We start from the raw sequence: 14,104 nt of genomic DNA on the forward strand, positions 1-14,104 counted from the left end.
GTATATTGGCGGAGGTGTTTGGAGACCAACCTTGCATGGGAAAGCATTTTTGCTTCAAGTGAACGTAGCATTGCGAGAGAGTTCACATGGATTTTGTGCGATTTTTTCTTGCCGTCTGTATCAACTCTTTCTTATCTTCTTGTATAGTCAATGTATGAGACTGTGGATGCACTATCATGTATTTCTTCGCAACGTACGTGACGTCCTCTACTCTACTGGAATAGATGACATGCGGGTGACCAGATCAAGTCGACCAACCTGGCATGATCATCTATCGACAAACAGTGACATGATCACCAACATGGACAAGCACAATTCATGAATGATTACTCTCATTTCGCCCCTCTGCAGGGAACATGTTATACAGATTACTTTGCTCGAGTGTCAACGAGCGGAGCACATAAGACCTGTGCTCACAAAAGAATAAACGCCATCAGAGCTACCGAAGTAAGCCCAGGTTCCGAGTACCGTTTTGACCTGGTCCGCCCAACGCCATGCTATGCATTGAAAGAGAAAAAGACTCGAAATCCCCATGCTCATACCACCACACATGATGCGTTAATGGTCAGATAGTCCGTGCAGGACGAATGTCCTTGTACAAACTTGAAAAACCAGTTATGATACGTAGCAGCTGTTGCATCTCGATCATGTCCTCTACTAATGGGGTGCCTCGGGATTATGAACAGTGGATGGAGAGCCAGTCACTGTGCCGCTAGTGACGTTGTCGTTCTAGGACGGTGAGCCGGCGAAGGATGGAGTAGCAGGAACGACGGTGGCGGGAGATGCAGCACTTGCGTCCCTGAATGTGTCGTTCTGCTTCCGTTGGCCGTTGAGGAGCGGGCAGAGCCTGGTGGAAAATCTGTCAGTAAACTCGTTGAAGAAAGGGAAGACTGTCTACGCACTTCTTGTTGGTCTTGATATGACCCACCTCGCCGCAGTTAGCGCACTTGCGAGGTGTTGCTCCGCCCTTGCCTGGTCCACCAGTCGCACCACCTTCTCCGGTCTGCGACTTGTGCATACCCTTTGCCTTTTCACGACCTTCACGGCGTTCAATGTTGCGAGCTAGACGTGCTAACTCTGCCTTCAACTTCAACTGTTGGGCCCTGTCCACTTCAGGATCGCCAGTTGGTTTGATGTCCTCGATGCGCATGTTGAGAAGACGCTGCTGTCGCTTGTGTTTGATGTAGAGCTGGATAACGGCGGGGTCGGTGATGACCTCTGTGACATCCTCGTACTCATCGTACTTGTTCTTGATAGTGCGAGTGATCTTGAGCTTCTTGCCGCTGTTGTCCGCATTGCTATTGCGAGACATTTGTGACATGGTCTCATCATCAGGACGTACGGCCGGGGTGCCGACTTCGGAACGCTGGCGACCTGTGTTGTTGTGGTTTACAGCAGAGTCCACATCGTCTTCGGTGTCGGAGGGCGGGTTCTGAGCAGATAGACTCTCCTTCTGCTTGTTCCAGATGCGCTTGATGGCGTTCTCGTACATGACCTGTTGACGCTGGACATTGTAGCTGTGGCCACCAAGCTCCTTCATCTTCTTGTTATCGAGACGATCAGCTGCACTCTCACCAACATCTCTGAAACCACCCTTCATCGAAACCTTGATGAAACTGAAACCCAGACCTTGACCGGTAGGATCACCGTCACCATGAAGCTCCAACATAGCCTTGCCAGCGCAAGCGTTGAGGAAGTTCTTTGTTGTGTTCCATGGCGCGAGTTTGACGTCAGCGTTCTCGTTGTCAGCCTCTTCATCGTCGTCACGGATCTCGTTCGACTTGATGCCGGCGTCCTGCAGCTGTTTATCACCAGCATGCATCGAGTCGATCAGACAAACATCTTCTGGCTTGATCCAAGTGCGTAGAATCGGCTCTTCGGGAACAGTCTCTCCAGGCACCGGCTCCCAAGTTCCAATGTCCTTCTGGTACTTCATGATTTCTCGCATTCGAGAGCGATTCTGCGCAATCTCGGTACCAGGCAAATGCTGCTTGATCATCTCGTTGCTGACCCAAGGTTGACGCGCATTCTTCTGCTGTCCCTTTCGATACAAGCGGAACGCGAGCATCTTCAATCGCTTCTTCGAGGCTTCAGTAACCTTGCGGGCATGTGTACCGGGCACTTCCACAGAAGGAAACTGCTGACCGACGACCATGAGATTTGGAATGTTTCGCATGTAGTACTTGGGGCCATTAACACCAGTGAAGCTTCTGCTCACAAGGAAATCGGTCTGTTCGGGCTTATGTTTGAAAACGGGAGCTCGGTACATGGCATTGTGAAGCGTCAACACTTGCTGGCCGGGCTCAACCTGACCGAACAGCGAGAATGGGCTCTTGTCTTGCGGTAGCAACACCGAGGTCTCACCAATACCATCTTCCGGTTTTGGTCGCGCAGTATCTTCCATGTCCTTCCGACGGTAGTAGTTGAGAATCTTGACACCCATACCGAAGTTGGACAACGTGGTAGGGTATTCCTCCGAGTACTCGGCAAGGAGGAGGTCAGAATTATCGCCAATGTTGAGGTCTTCTGCTGACGCGAAAGCTTCGGATGGCTTGAGGTTTTTCTTGTGCTTCCTTTTGACAGATTTGAGGACTGAGATACTAGCTCGCTCACCGGGCTTGAACGTGACAGTAGGACGGTGGAAAGACCGGAGTTCGCGGTCGGACAGCGCAACCTTGTAGAAAGGATATTGCAGCTTCAGTGCGGGCAAGCTGTGCTCAACGTTCATGTGGCCAATCGTACTACGGACCTTCTGTTGGCTGCTTTCCTTGAGCGCGTCGTAGGCCTCATCGTTGGAGATGTTGTAGCGCTTGAACATGGGGTTCGCAAGACTTCCGCGGCTGTCGCGCTTGAGGCCTACACCCAATGTCCGAGGTTTCGGTGGCTCTGCACTGGGCTGCTGCACATCCAGTAGGAGATGGGGGTCGTTCATGTCGAGAAGAATCTTCTTGGACAGTCGCGCCGTCTCAAGCTCGGGATCGTCCCAGGTGGGTAGGTCCATGTGATCGTATACGGAGAATTGGATGGGCTGCTCACGGCTTCCAAGCTTCCGCTTCTTGTTCGGCGATAACTGCTCGAAGTCAATGCCCCCCATGCTATCAGGCGGCGTTGGTGCTTGGTTCCCGTCGGACATGGTCAAATCGCTTGCACCATCTGGCACGTCCCAATCCTCACAGGCAATCCGTAGGTCGCTCCAGGATACATTGCCGATCATCTCACGGTCGTCGATGGTGTCGAGGTTGTCCAACTCTAACTGATCTTCGCTATCGCCATCTTCGTCGGCGGTATTGGTAATGTGGATGAGACCACCCTGCTCCTCTTCTTGCTGCCGGCCTGACTTGGCAGTGGTGGTCGTAGGATGCAACCGGAAGCTTTTTTCTTGGTCCGTCGCAAGGTCCAAGGTAAGCTTGTTGGTTTGGAATGGTCTCGGTGTCTTTTGCGGAACTTTGGGGATATAGAAAGCGCGCTTTCGAGGTACCAGACTAAAGAAGCGTGGCGGCTTGTCCGCCTCAAAGTTGGGCCAGATCTTCTCGAACTCCTCCCGCGATGTCTTTACGGGTGCAGCCGCCGGCTCATCCTTCTTGCGCGAAGACTGTGCGAACAGAGCCAGCTGCTCTCGCACCTCGGGGTCTTCCTCTTCCACCTCTTGCTGTGCGACACTGGTGGCGATGTTGCGGGTGGCAGACTGTGGCTTATCCTCTGCGACACTACTGAAGCCTTCCTGGACAAGGTCTTCGATGGAGGTGAGAGGGTCGTCTTCGTGTCGCGCGGACTCTTGCACCGGGTCGGAGTGGCTGGGATCGTCGCCGAAGAGATCATCGTTATCGTCGTGGTTGTCGCCGAAGAGGTCGTCCATGTCGACGTCTTCGTTGTCACCTGCGCCGCCAGAATCCTGTAGAGTAGTTCCGCTGAAGTTCTGGGTGCTATCGGCGCCCTCGCCCGACGCGAACTCCTCGTCCGGCAAGTCGTCATCGCTGATGTCTTCGTAATCGACTGCGTCGTCGGCCTTCTCGCCAATATCCAGCGGCCGGTCCGCGATACCACCCAGGAGATCCTCCTCGCCTTCAGCAGCGCCCCGCGACATCTGTTGCATGATCTTGCGGAAGTCCTCCTCATCGTTGTCCGCGGTGGAGTCGCCGCCGACATTCTGGGGTGGGTGTTCGTCGGCCATGGTCGCGTGTGGTATTATGGGAGCTAAGCGTCGCTGGACGTGTTCAGGGAGTTGGAGGGGAGTTGAGGTATTAATATAGGCGTGTGACTCAGGCGCAAAAAGTGAAAGCGCGCCGCGAGGCAGAAGGGCGGTTGAGGGGTGCGCGCGCCGTCATTCACGCTATCACCGCGCTCGAAATACTGCGAGGCGCCACAGAGACAGGCCGGGTGGTTGCGTCGGGTGCTCGAGTGCGTCTTCGGGGGGCTTCTCGGTCGGTCGGGGGCGCGGGTGTCGATACAGCCAAATGGCTCTGTGTCGTGTACAAGTGATGGAATCCAGTCGCGGTTCAAGGCCGCGGCGGAGTGGTCCGTGCGCCGAGCTAAAACTAGTCAAAGAGAACGGTCAAGCATCGCCGCGTTCGTGATTCACTTCACGCAATGTGCACGGGTGTGGGGATTTTCAATAGAACATTGCAGTGTATCAGGTGGTCGCACTGCTACGTTTACAATCATGTGTCCAGTCCTTGTCGCCTCCAACCTGTGCTATCGGGTCGCCGCACGGTGACGCCTGCCACCCCGTCGTCTCCAACTCACATCTCCTCCTGCTCAACTGACTCCTCCCCCATGTTCACGTCTCCGTCTTCTTCATCTTCGATCACTTCTCCATGACCTTCTTCAGTATCGTCGGCGGCAGGTTCTGGTGACGTGCCCCAGATGCGAGCACGAGCTTTCGCATACTCCTTCTTGACCGTGGGCACGCCAAGGGACCATCCACGCTCCTCGAGCTTGTTGCGGATGTCCTTGAACGACATGCCTTCAGCATCGTGCCAAACAACAATGCAGGCCTTGTCAAACTCGTGGCTCTTGTAGTTCCGCTTCTCGCGCTGAGCCTGCTTCATGGCTTTGACCGAGCCACCCTTCGAAGAAGCAATCGATGTATCCGCCGAAGTCTCTTCGAGGGCCGAGACTTCGCCTTCGCCTTCGCCTTCGGTCTGCTCCTCGGAGGGAGCAACCAAGTCCTTCTCGGGCTGAATACCACTTAGACGGGGCGCACGCGGCCTTCCACGTCTCGAGATGTTCCTGCCGACTACGCCAATCTGCGTAGCAGGCCTTGCACCGTAACGCTTCTGTAAGCGCTCGAGAGACCGAATATGGCGGCGACGTACAGCTTCATCCGTCACTGTATCGTTTGGGAATGCCTTGTTGTACAAGATAGTCGCCTGCGAGTATGTGTGCTCCAAATCATCTAGCAAGTAGATGATCATACTGTTCTGGTGATCTTCTGTGTCACCGTAGGGAGATTCACCGGGTGTGGGAGCGGGAGGATCTTGGCCGGCCACGAGACCACGCGGCGGCATGTTGATTGCCTTGATGCTGTTATAGGTCAGACCCAGCTCCTGGGATGATCGAACTTGACGCTTAGCTCGACCGCCTTTCTTGTCTTCTGCCGCGCGCTTCTTGCCGTGTGACGAATCTTCCTGAGCAACGGCGCGAGGGTCTTTCGAAGAGGTGACGAATGGTTTGGCCTTGCGGTCTACGCGAGAGTTCTCCTCAGTCCCGGACGTTGACCTTGCAGCAACCCCTTCATCGCTGCTTGTCGCCGATGCAGATAAATCTGATTCTTCTGATACAGCCGTCATTTCGACAGATTTGACTGTTGTGTCTTTGCTCAGAGTGGTCTGGGTAGACTTGGTACTGCGAAGAGTTCGCTTAGGCGTAGTTTGGCCATTGCTCTTTTCGACTCGAGGGCTCTCAGAGGTCTTTTTCGCTTTGGATATAGGAGTTGCCGCCGCCTCTTCTGCGCTGCTAACATCTCGAGTTGTGTGGCCTTTCAACGGGGTGGGAACGGAGTCAGTGACGTGGGCCATGGTGTTGTGAGCGGCTGACGTAGTCGCGCGCTCAAGTTGTGAGGTGCTGGTGAAGTAGGAGTGCACTTTTGTGTTGGTGGAGAACGTGCAGTGGTTGTAGGTTCTCGAAGGTAGGGTACGGGTATAGGTATAGGTAGGGGCAGAGGCAGGAGGTGGGTATGTGGTGTAGGCCGAAAGTTGGTGTAACCCGTGTTGACGTACTTGAGTAGGTTGTTAGCAATGGTCAAAGCTAAGACAAGTGTAAGCGGTATATGAGGTGGAGGTCCGAGGTGGCGAGGGGCGATTGCGTGGGAGTTGGAAACCGTAGCAACGCCTCGGTCGAGAAGTTTTGTTGTGTGCGCAGGCAGCCGCTATGCCTGATGAAAGGGACGGGAAGTGAAATTGACTACACTGCTGCCACTTGAAGAGCCTAAGGGAGGAGAGCGAGCAAAGCTAGTTTGATCTAGCTCCGTGCAACTGTAGATTCGCGCAACCTTGGACGCTCAGTTAGGTATATCAGTGCTCAAAGCGAGGTTTTATAGATATAATGATAATGACATTCAACATTGCATTCGTTCAGTACCAGGCCGCATGTATCTCAGTATGGTATCATCGCAGCTAGCCCAACCCATTCCGCTTCATACCGAATACGTGCCCGCGAGTTTACTCCCAACACCAAACACCAATCGCAAGAGTCTTCGTTGCCCACCAATCATCAAGCCTGTTTAATGATATAGTCTTTGTTCTCAATCGTAACACTTTTCGTCTAAAATAAGTCAGTAAACGATGCTGAAGCCATTGAGTGTGCACTTGAGATGAGCTTACCATGTGGTTGACCTTGTACACGCCGACCAGCCGCGATGCAAGTTCAAACATGTTGTTTCTAAGTGAGATAACAATGAACTGTGCGTTCTTCGTCCTCTCCTTGATATAACTCGCCACGATGCTCACGTTGCGGAAGTCTAGCGCCGCGTCGATTTCGTCCATGACGTACAACGGTGTAGGCTTGTAGTGATGCAAAGCAAACACCAAAGCTAGAGAGCTCAATGTCTTCTCACCACCGGAAAGGTTGCTGATGTTCTTCCATGACTTTTTCGGAGGCATTACTGAGAACCGGATGCCCTCGGAAAAGGCGTCGAGTGTATCTTCATATTCGAGCTCGGCGTTGCCACCCATGGTAATCATCTGGTACATCTCTTTGAGACGCGCAGTGATGATGTCGAAACCAGCCTTGAAACCTTCTTTGCGAAGACGTCGAAGCTCTTCGCACTTGTGCTTTGCAGCGTCACGGGCGCTGACAGCAGAAGCGAGGTCTGTGGAGCGCGCAGCATGCTCCTCGACACGTTTGCGGTACTCGGCGAGGACCGCTAGGTCGACTTGCGTGGACTCATTCTTCTTCTCCAAGTGGGCGATTTGGTCCTTGAGAGTAGCCTTGTCCATGTCTTGAAGCTCGTCTTTGCTGTAAGACGGGAGACCTTCACCTCCGTTTTCTTGTTCCTCGCCCAAGTCGGTGACATTTTGGTATGCGAGCTTGCTTAGCTTGTCATGGAAGTATGCTTGCTTCTTCTGGTACTCGTTCAGAGTCTTTTGGCTTTCTTCGAGCTTATTGCGCATCTCAATCTCGACCGCACGCGTCTCGTTGAGCTCGCCCAGCTTCTCATCGAGCTCCTTCTTGACCAATTGAAGTTCTTCTTTCCTGGCCTCGAGCTGTTCTTGCGCTTCTTCGGCCTGCTGTCGGATCCCGGAAACGTCGCGTTGTTGTGAAGCCATATCATCTTCAACCTTCTCGGCATCAAGAGCAAGCTTTTCGAGCTCTTTGATGGCATCGTTATGTGCCTTCTCGTGCTTGACGCACTGCTTCTCTTCCTTTGATTTCGCGACCTGTGCATTGGACACTTGCTCGGTCAATGTATCGATCTGTCCCTTGAGACCATCGACTTTGGCCTTCTGACCTCGTAGCTTGACTCCTCCGATCTCCATGATTTTGTCCTGAAGAGCCTTGATCTCCGCTTCAATATCCTCAGTCTCTGCACGAAGTTTAGAGACCTCCTTCTCCATCGTGGCGATGTTCTTCTCCAGCGATGCGATGCGTCCCTTGTCGGTCTTCGTGGATGTCTGTTCACTACCTAGCTCTTTGATGCGGCGCTGAGAATCCGCAATATTGCGATCAAAACTCTCAAGTTCCAGCGCAAGCTTCTGTGACTTGGTGTCTAGTTCGGGTATCTGCTGATTGAGGTCTCTCAGCGCAGTCTCGAGCTCCCGCAGCTCTTGTTGGAACTCAGCAAAGGTCTGTTCAAGCGTATCGCGGTCATGCTCGAGCTTTGTGACCTGGTCTTTCGAGACGTCAGACGCGAGCTTGGAAGACATCTTTCCCTTGACTACTCTGCTTCCACCACCACTCATGGTACCCGCAGTGTCGATAAGCTTGCCGTCTAGGGTGACGACTCGCCATCTCTTCGCGCCATATGCGATACGCTCAGCTTGGTCAAGGTCTTCGGCGACCAGCGTGTTTGTCATAACCTGGAAGAATGCAGGCTTGAGCTTTTCGTGCTTAGGCTTGACGAGGTCGAAAAGACGTGGCACGTTCTCGGGTGTTTGCACTGGCGACATGTCACGCTTGGCGAGGCGATCCAGGAGAATGAAGTTGGCGCGACCGAGGTTGTTCTTCCGTAGGTACTCAATGCACTGCTGACCAGACTCTACTGTGTCTACAACCATGTTGTCTAGTTGCGGACAGGCCGTAGAGATAGCAACGTCGTACTTCTGATCGATGGTGCCTAGGTTCCCGAGTCGACCATGGAATCCATCGATACGTCCTGATTCTTTCAGACGCATCAGACCCGTCAAAACGTTGCCTTGAGTCTGAGCGGAAGAGAGACTTGCCCGGGCCTCATCTGCCTTGGCTCGTGCGCCAGATAGCTTCGACCTCAGCGCCGGTTCTTGTTGAGTTATCTCCTCAAGTTTAGCCTGTGTCTTTTGTACGTTCTTCTCGACACGCTTCCTCTCGGCTTTGCACTCATCAAGTTCTGCAACCTTCGCCTGTTTGGCTTCCTCCAAGCTCTCGATCTTTGCTTCGACTTCGGCAATACCCTTGGCACCTGCATTCTCACGCTCACGCATGATGTCGAGCTCGCTCTGGGCAACTGCAATAGCGGACTGTTTCTCGTTGATCTTCGCACTCCAAGGTTCCAAAGATTTCTGCTTTGCGGCGATCTCGTCGGAGAGACCCTGTGTTTTACCAGCCAAGCTCTTGCGAATCGTCTCGAGCTCCTTCGCTTCGACCTCCATGCTTTGCTCGAGTTCAGCAATCTCTTCGTTGTAGCGCTCGACGTCCGCAGCGTACTGCTTGGCGAGGCTGTCTGCTTCCGATCGACCATAGCCACTTGTCTCCTTGGTCTTCTCCAGCTTCTTCTGTTTATTAGCCAGGAACTTCTTTTTCTCCTCGAACTTGACCGTCTCCTTGTCAACGCGGGCCACCTCTTTCTGGTACTCCTGGTTCTTCTTTTCGAGCTGCTCACACTCTTTCGCGCCAGTCTTGTATTGTCGCTCAAGCCCCTTGATCTCTTCCTCGTTACCCTGGTGCTTCTGCAACTCCTCATCAAGCTGCGACTGGAGCTGTCCGACAGATTCCTGGGTGACTTGAATGTGATCGTCGAACTCGGACACATATATTTGGTAGAGGGTGGACTGCTTCGAGGCCAGCTCGTTCTCGTCACGAATGTAGGCGAGCGCCTTGTTCTTCTTCTCTTCCAGACTGCTCTTCTCCTTCTCGACGTGCTGTACACGGCTGCTCTTCTCACGACAGACTTCATTCAGGGTCTCCACTTCGACCTCTGACTCTGCAATGGGTGTCTTGTATTTGGACGTGCCGATGATATCTTCGAGATACTCTAGCAGACCATCGTCATGTTCGCCCTGTGCTTTTGGCTTCATCTGCGCGATCGATTCAACCTCACCCTGCAGGATCAAGAAACGCTTATGGTCGAGATCCACGCCGCGGTCTTTAAGCAGGGTCGTGACAATCGTGAATGTAGACTCCTTCCTGTTGATGTAGTATTTGCTCGAATTGTTCTTGAACGCTCTTCGAGAGACAACGAGGTCTGAGTCAGGGATGACTTCGTGGCCGCCGTTTGGGAGGTCCTTGACTTCTTGGAAGTGGACTTCGACCTCGCAGTAATCCAGGTCCGGGAACGCCGCCGAATTGTGAATGAGGGCGGAAAGCTTGCTCTGTCGCATCTTACTTGCACGGAAACCGAAGACGAAGAGAAGCGAGTCGATGACGTTTGACTTCCCGGAGCCGTTCGGTCCCACCACGGAGGAGAAGGAGGCGTGGAAGGGCCCAACCGCCTGTCGGCCAGCGTAACTCTTGAAGTTATTGAGGACAAGCCAGGTGATTACTGTCCGCTGTTTAGGCGCCACAGGCTCATGCAACGCGGGGATACCTGCCGCTCGCCTCTTGACCACGATATCTATAGGCTCAAGCATAGTTTGTTGTGTACCGAGATCCTCCATGACCTTGGCTGGGGGCTGGGGCTCTGATAAAGGCTCAACCTCGACCTTCGGTTCCGGTACGGGCGACTCGTCTTTCGCTTCTATCTGGGTAACCTCAGCGACAGGCTCGGGTACGGGTTCTGGCACAGGTGCGGGTGCAGGCTCCGGCGTTCGGTCGGTCATGGTAACATCGCTCGCAGCGTCACTCGTAGGATCGTCTACCATGTCATTCGTGGCATCGTCTGCCGTGTCGTTTGTACTATCGGCGAGCGGCGAGCTTGGTGTAACGGTGGCTTCGGACGCCTGCTCAACCTCGGGCTCGGGCGATATTGAAGGCTCAGGCGTGAGCAAGTGCGAGGTATCCTCAGCCGGAGGTGCAGCGACAGAAGCACGTGGCTTCCTGCCGCGCTTCTTGGGCACCGCCTTGGAGGGTGAAGCCGCCCCGGTGGTCCTCTCTGTCGCGGGTGTGAGCGTCTGCGTGGGTTCGACCGACTCTGTGGCGCGTGTCCGCCGCCTCGCTGCGGGCTTGGGTGTCGCTTCTTCATTCTGGGCTGCAGCCTTCCGAGGCCTCCCCCGTCCCCGTCCCGTCTTGAGTGGCGCGGGGGCCGGTGTGAAATCTTCCTCCTCCTCCTGCTTGACTTCGGGCGTCGGGGTCCTGTTCTCCTCGTGGTCCGAGTCGTCGACAACGGGTGCTTTTCGGCGCGTCGCAGCGGCGCGCGTAGATTTCCTCGGGGACATGGAAGCCATGATTGCTATGGCTGTGGGCTGGTCGTGGTTGGGCGCGAATTGCGCGGAGTATCCTTGTGCAACTTGACACTTTCCTAGTGTTGTGCGCACAGGTAAACAAACACCCTGACACGTGCGGTCTGCCTGTAGCGGGGCGCGGGGCTAACGTGCCGCCACCTTTCCTTCAACCGTCAGACTGCACCAAACTTGACCGCCTTTGATTCTGATCTTAGACAGACTTCCCATTATTAGGCCTCGCGTTTTGCTGGTAGAGTCTGCCTCACACATACCAAACTGCTCATGGTTACCATATGCGGTGCTGTGCAGCTGCCGTGAAGGTAGCCCCGCCCCAGACACCGTTGCGATTGGCTACATCCACATCATCGTGGATCTCAGCTGCAGTCATATAACGAAAGATACCAAAAGGCTGCGGGTACTCCAATCTCTTTTGTATAACTGTCATACTCATCGGTTCCTACCTGCGTAATCATGGCATCAAGTCTGCAAAAGTTCAAGATTGTATTCTTCGTCCCTCCCTCTGCCCTCAGCGCCTGCAAGACCGCTGTCTTGAGTGCCGGTGCAGGGCGTTATCCAGGCCAAGGGGGCTACACGGAAGTTTGCTTCACAAGCAGAGGAACGGGACAATTTAGACCGGGCAACGCTGCCGATCCTCACGTAGGTTTCTTAGGCATACATAGAGCCACAGTGTGGTGAACAGTGAAGGCTGACAACGGCTCTTAGATTGGCAAGGCTGGTGAACTACAGGAAGTTGACGAGTACAGAGTCGAGGCCATGTGCATGGGGCGCGACATAACTGTCAAGGCCGTGGAAGCGCTGAAAAAGTGAGTATCCATCTCCAGTGATGATCAAGATCGCTGATGGAAGCAGAGCACACCCATACGAGGAGCCAGTGTACGAAGTGTACAAGATGGAGGACATGTAGTACGCTCATACTCGTTTCATTCTTGTAAATCCAGTTCGCTATTACGACTGTACACTCTCTTTGTCGGACAATATGGCTTGCAACACCTGTTTGATGATGGGCAAATCCCTCTCGGCGTCCGTCATCCAGTTAGAAACTGCAAATCTACAAGCTGGCTTCCCGTCCCATGCTGTACCTGACACATATATTTTCCTCGTTGCCTTGATCTTGTTGACCAGTTGCTTGTTCAGTGCTTCATCTGTTGCACGGAACAGTACGATAATGTATATGCTGTTTACGACTTCTTCCTGAGGGGTATCGTGCTGAGGGAGGAGCTCATATCCATCAGTCTCCAGAATATATCTTGCGATTCCTCGCGAGAGTTCAATCTGTCGTTCCAACATCGCACGATAGCCGTCTTTGCCATACGCAACAAGGTTGGCGTAAACCGGCAGCGCTCGGAATCGTCGTGAGTTCTCGAGTCCGATGTTCAGCGGTGACATGATGGCGTTCGCGTCGTTCCCGGAAGCGAGGTATGCTGCGTTGGGATTCTGGAATACGCGTTCAGCGATGTTGCGGTTTCGAGAGAAGAAGAAGCCACAGTCGTATGGCACGTTGAGCAGCTTGTGCGCGTCACCTGTGATCGAATCCGCAAGCTCAAGACCTTCACAAGCCTGGGTGATAGAGGAGTACGCGGGTGAGGTCAATATGCGGCCGAAGAGCCCAAACGCACCATCCACATGTATCCATGCTCCATACATGTCGCACAGCTTTCGCATCTCCTGCATTTCTTCTAACCCAGAAGTCGCAAAGACTCCTGTGTTGACTTCGGATGCAGAGATAGCCACGATCGATGCGGCACCAGGTCGCTCAAGAGACTTCTTGAGTAGCTGCATGTCGAATTTGTGCGGCGCATCTGGCTCTCCTAGACACTTGACGCTCGTCCGCCCCAGACCTAGTATGCTTGCCGCCTTGCTCAGCGATGAGTGCGGTACCGTGGTCAAGATTTGGATCTCGTCGATACCAGCTTTCCGCATAGCTTCCGTGATACCAAGTTCGCCAACGCTAATCTCGACGTCTGTACGATGTGCTGAGGCTTCAGCAATCACATACTCTCGTCCACACGCCAGCCCCAGGATATTGGCTGCCGTCGCACCTGTGGTAAATATGCGGTGTGGCCATTGCTCTGGTGCGAAATTGAGCAACTCGCACAACAGAGAAAGAGCTCGATCCTCCACGTCTGTGGCGATGGTCTCATTTGGTAGGTGAACTTGCACGTTTTGGTCATAGGCTGTGACCAGGTTGTCGGCAAGAAGTGCTACAGGTGTCGCACCACCGGTTACAAAGCCGTAGTAGTTAGGAGAGCGGGAACTACTGTTGAAGGCTGGGGCGAGGTCCTCTTGTATGTGCCGTATGCTTTCTTCGAGACCCACGCCCTGGCTCTGGAGGTGGGAGTGAAGCATAGAGCGAGCAGCACTCAACGTATTCGTTGAGGGAAGGACATTCTCAGGCGGTGGGCCTGAGTGTAGCTTTGAGATCGACGTCGACAGTCTTTGGAACAGCTCGTGAGCTGGGACCTCCATGATGGATTAAATTGATGCGTATAGAAGTAGAACTGGGAACAGTCACAGCTCGTTCCCGACGTGGATGTTGGAACGTGAAGAAGTGCAGCATATAAATGTTGGCGCGAGAAGTGCTTGTACGAGTGACGGGACGCGTCTGACTCTAAGAAGAGTCTAGATTTCGCGATGATTGCCTAGGATAGCCGGAAGCGACATGTGCCTTCGCAACCTGCGCCATATTCTGATCCATCGAGCGGGCCACTTTCGCGATTGGCTGTCTTGAGCGGGTTCGTGAAGTAAGCGACACGTTTGACTCCAAAGCGGCAGGTCCACTCGACGTTCTTCGGCATCCACCCAGCACGTGACTTGGTGCTAGCGCGGCGCGTTCCGGAGTTAGCACAACACGC

General features: G+C 53.8%; 4 protein-coding genes across 4 annotated transcripts; all 4 read right to left on the reverse strand.

Moving 5' to 3' along the window:
- Positions 1-729: 729 nt before the first annotated feature.
- Positions 730-4,171, reverse strand: J4E78_002188 (uncharacterized protein; the record flags this gene model as incomplete). The annotated part of the gene is made up of 2 exons (XM_049362836.1): positions 730-847; positions 903-4,171. The coding sequence occupies 2 exons, from the start codon at positions 4,169-4,171 to the stop codon at positions 730-732; spliced, it is 3,387 nt and encodes a 1,128-aa protein (XP_049225428.1).
- A 568-nt stretch (positions 4,172-4,739) lies between these two features.
- J4E78_002189 (uncharacterized protein) lies at positions 4,740-6,017 on the reverse strand (the record flags this gene model as incomplete). Its single annotated transcript, XM_049362837.1, has 1 exon — positions 4,740-6,017. One exon carries the CDS (start codon positions 6,015-6,017, stop codon positions 4,740-4,742), a length of 1,278 nt encoding a protein of 425 aa, XP_049225429.1.
- A 694-nt stretch (positions 6,018-6,711) lies between these two features.
- Positions 6,712-11,234, reverse strand: J4E78_002190 (uncharacterized protein; the record flags this gene model as incomplete). The annotated part of the gene is made up of 2 exons (XM_049362838.1): positions 6,712-6,762; positions 6,822-11,234. 2 exons carry the CDS (start codon positions 11,232-11,234, stop codon positions 6,712-6,714), a joined length of 4,464 nt encoding a protein of 1,487 aa, XP_049225430.1.
- Positions 11,235-12,197: 963 nt separating this feature from the next.
- On the reverse strand, positions 12,198-13,718 carry J4E78_002191 (uncharacterized protein; the record flags this gene model as incomplete). The annotated part of the gene is made up of 1 exon (XM_049362839.1): positions 12,198-13,718. One exon carries the CDS (start codon positions 13,716-13,718, stop codon positions 12,198-12,200), a length of 1,521 nt encoding a protein of 506 aa, XP_049225431.1.
- Positions 13,719-14,104: the final 386 nt, after the last annotated feature.

This window comes from Alternaria triticimaculans (genome assembly GCF_023758025.1).
Source record: "Alternaria triticimaculans strain BMP 0046 chromosome Unknown scaffold_2, whole genome shotgun sequence".
NCBI classification, from domain to species: Eukaryota; Fungi; Ascomycota; class Dothideomycetes; order Pleosporales; family Pleosporaceae; genus Alternaria; species Alternaria triticimaculans.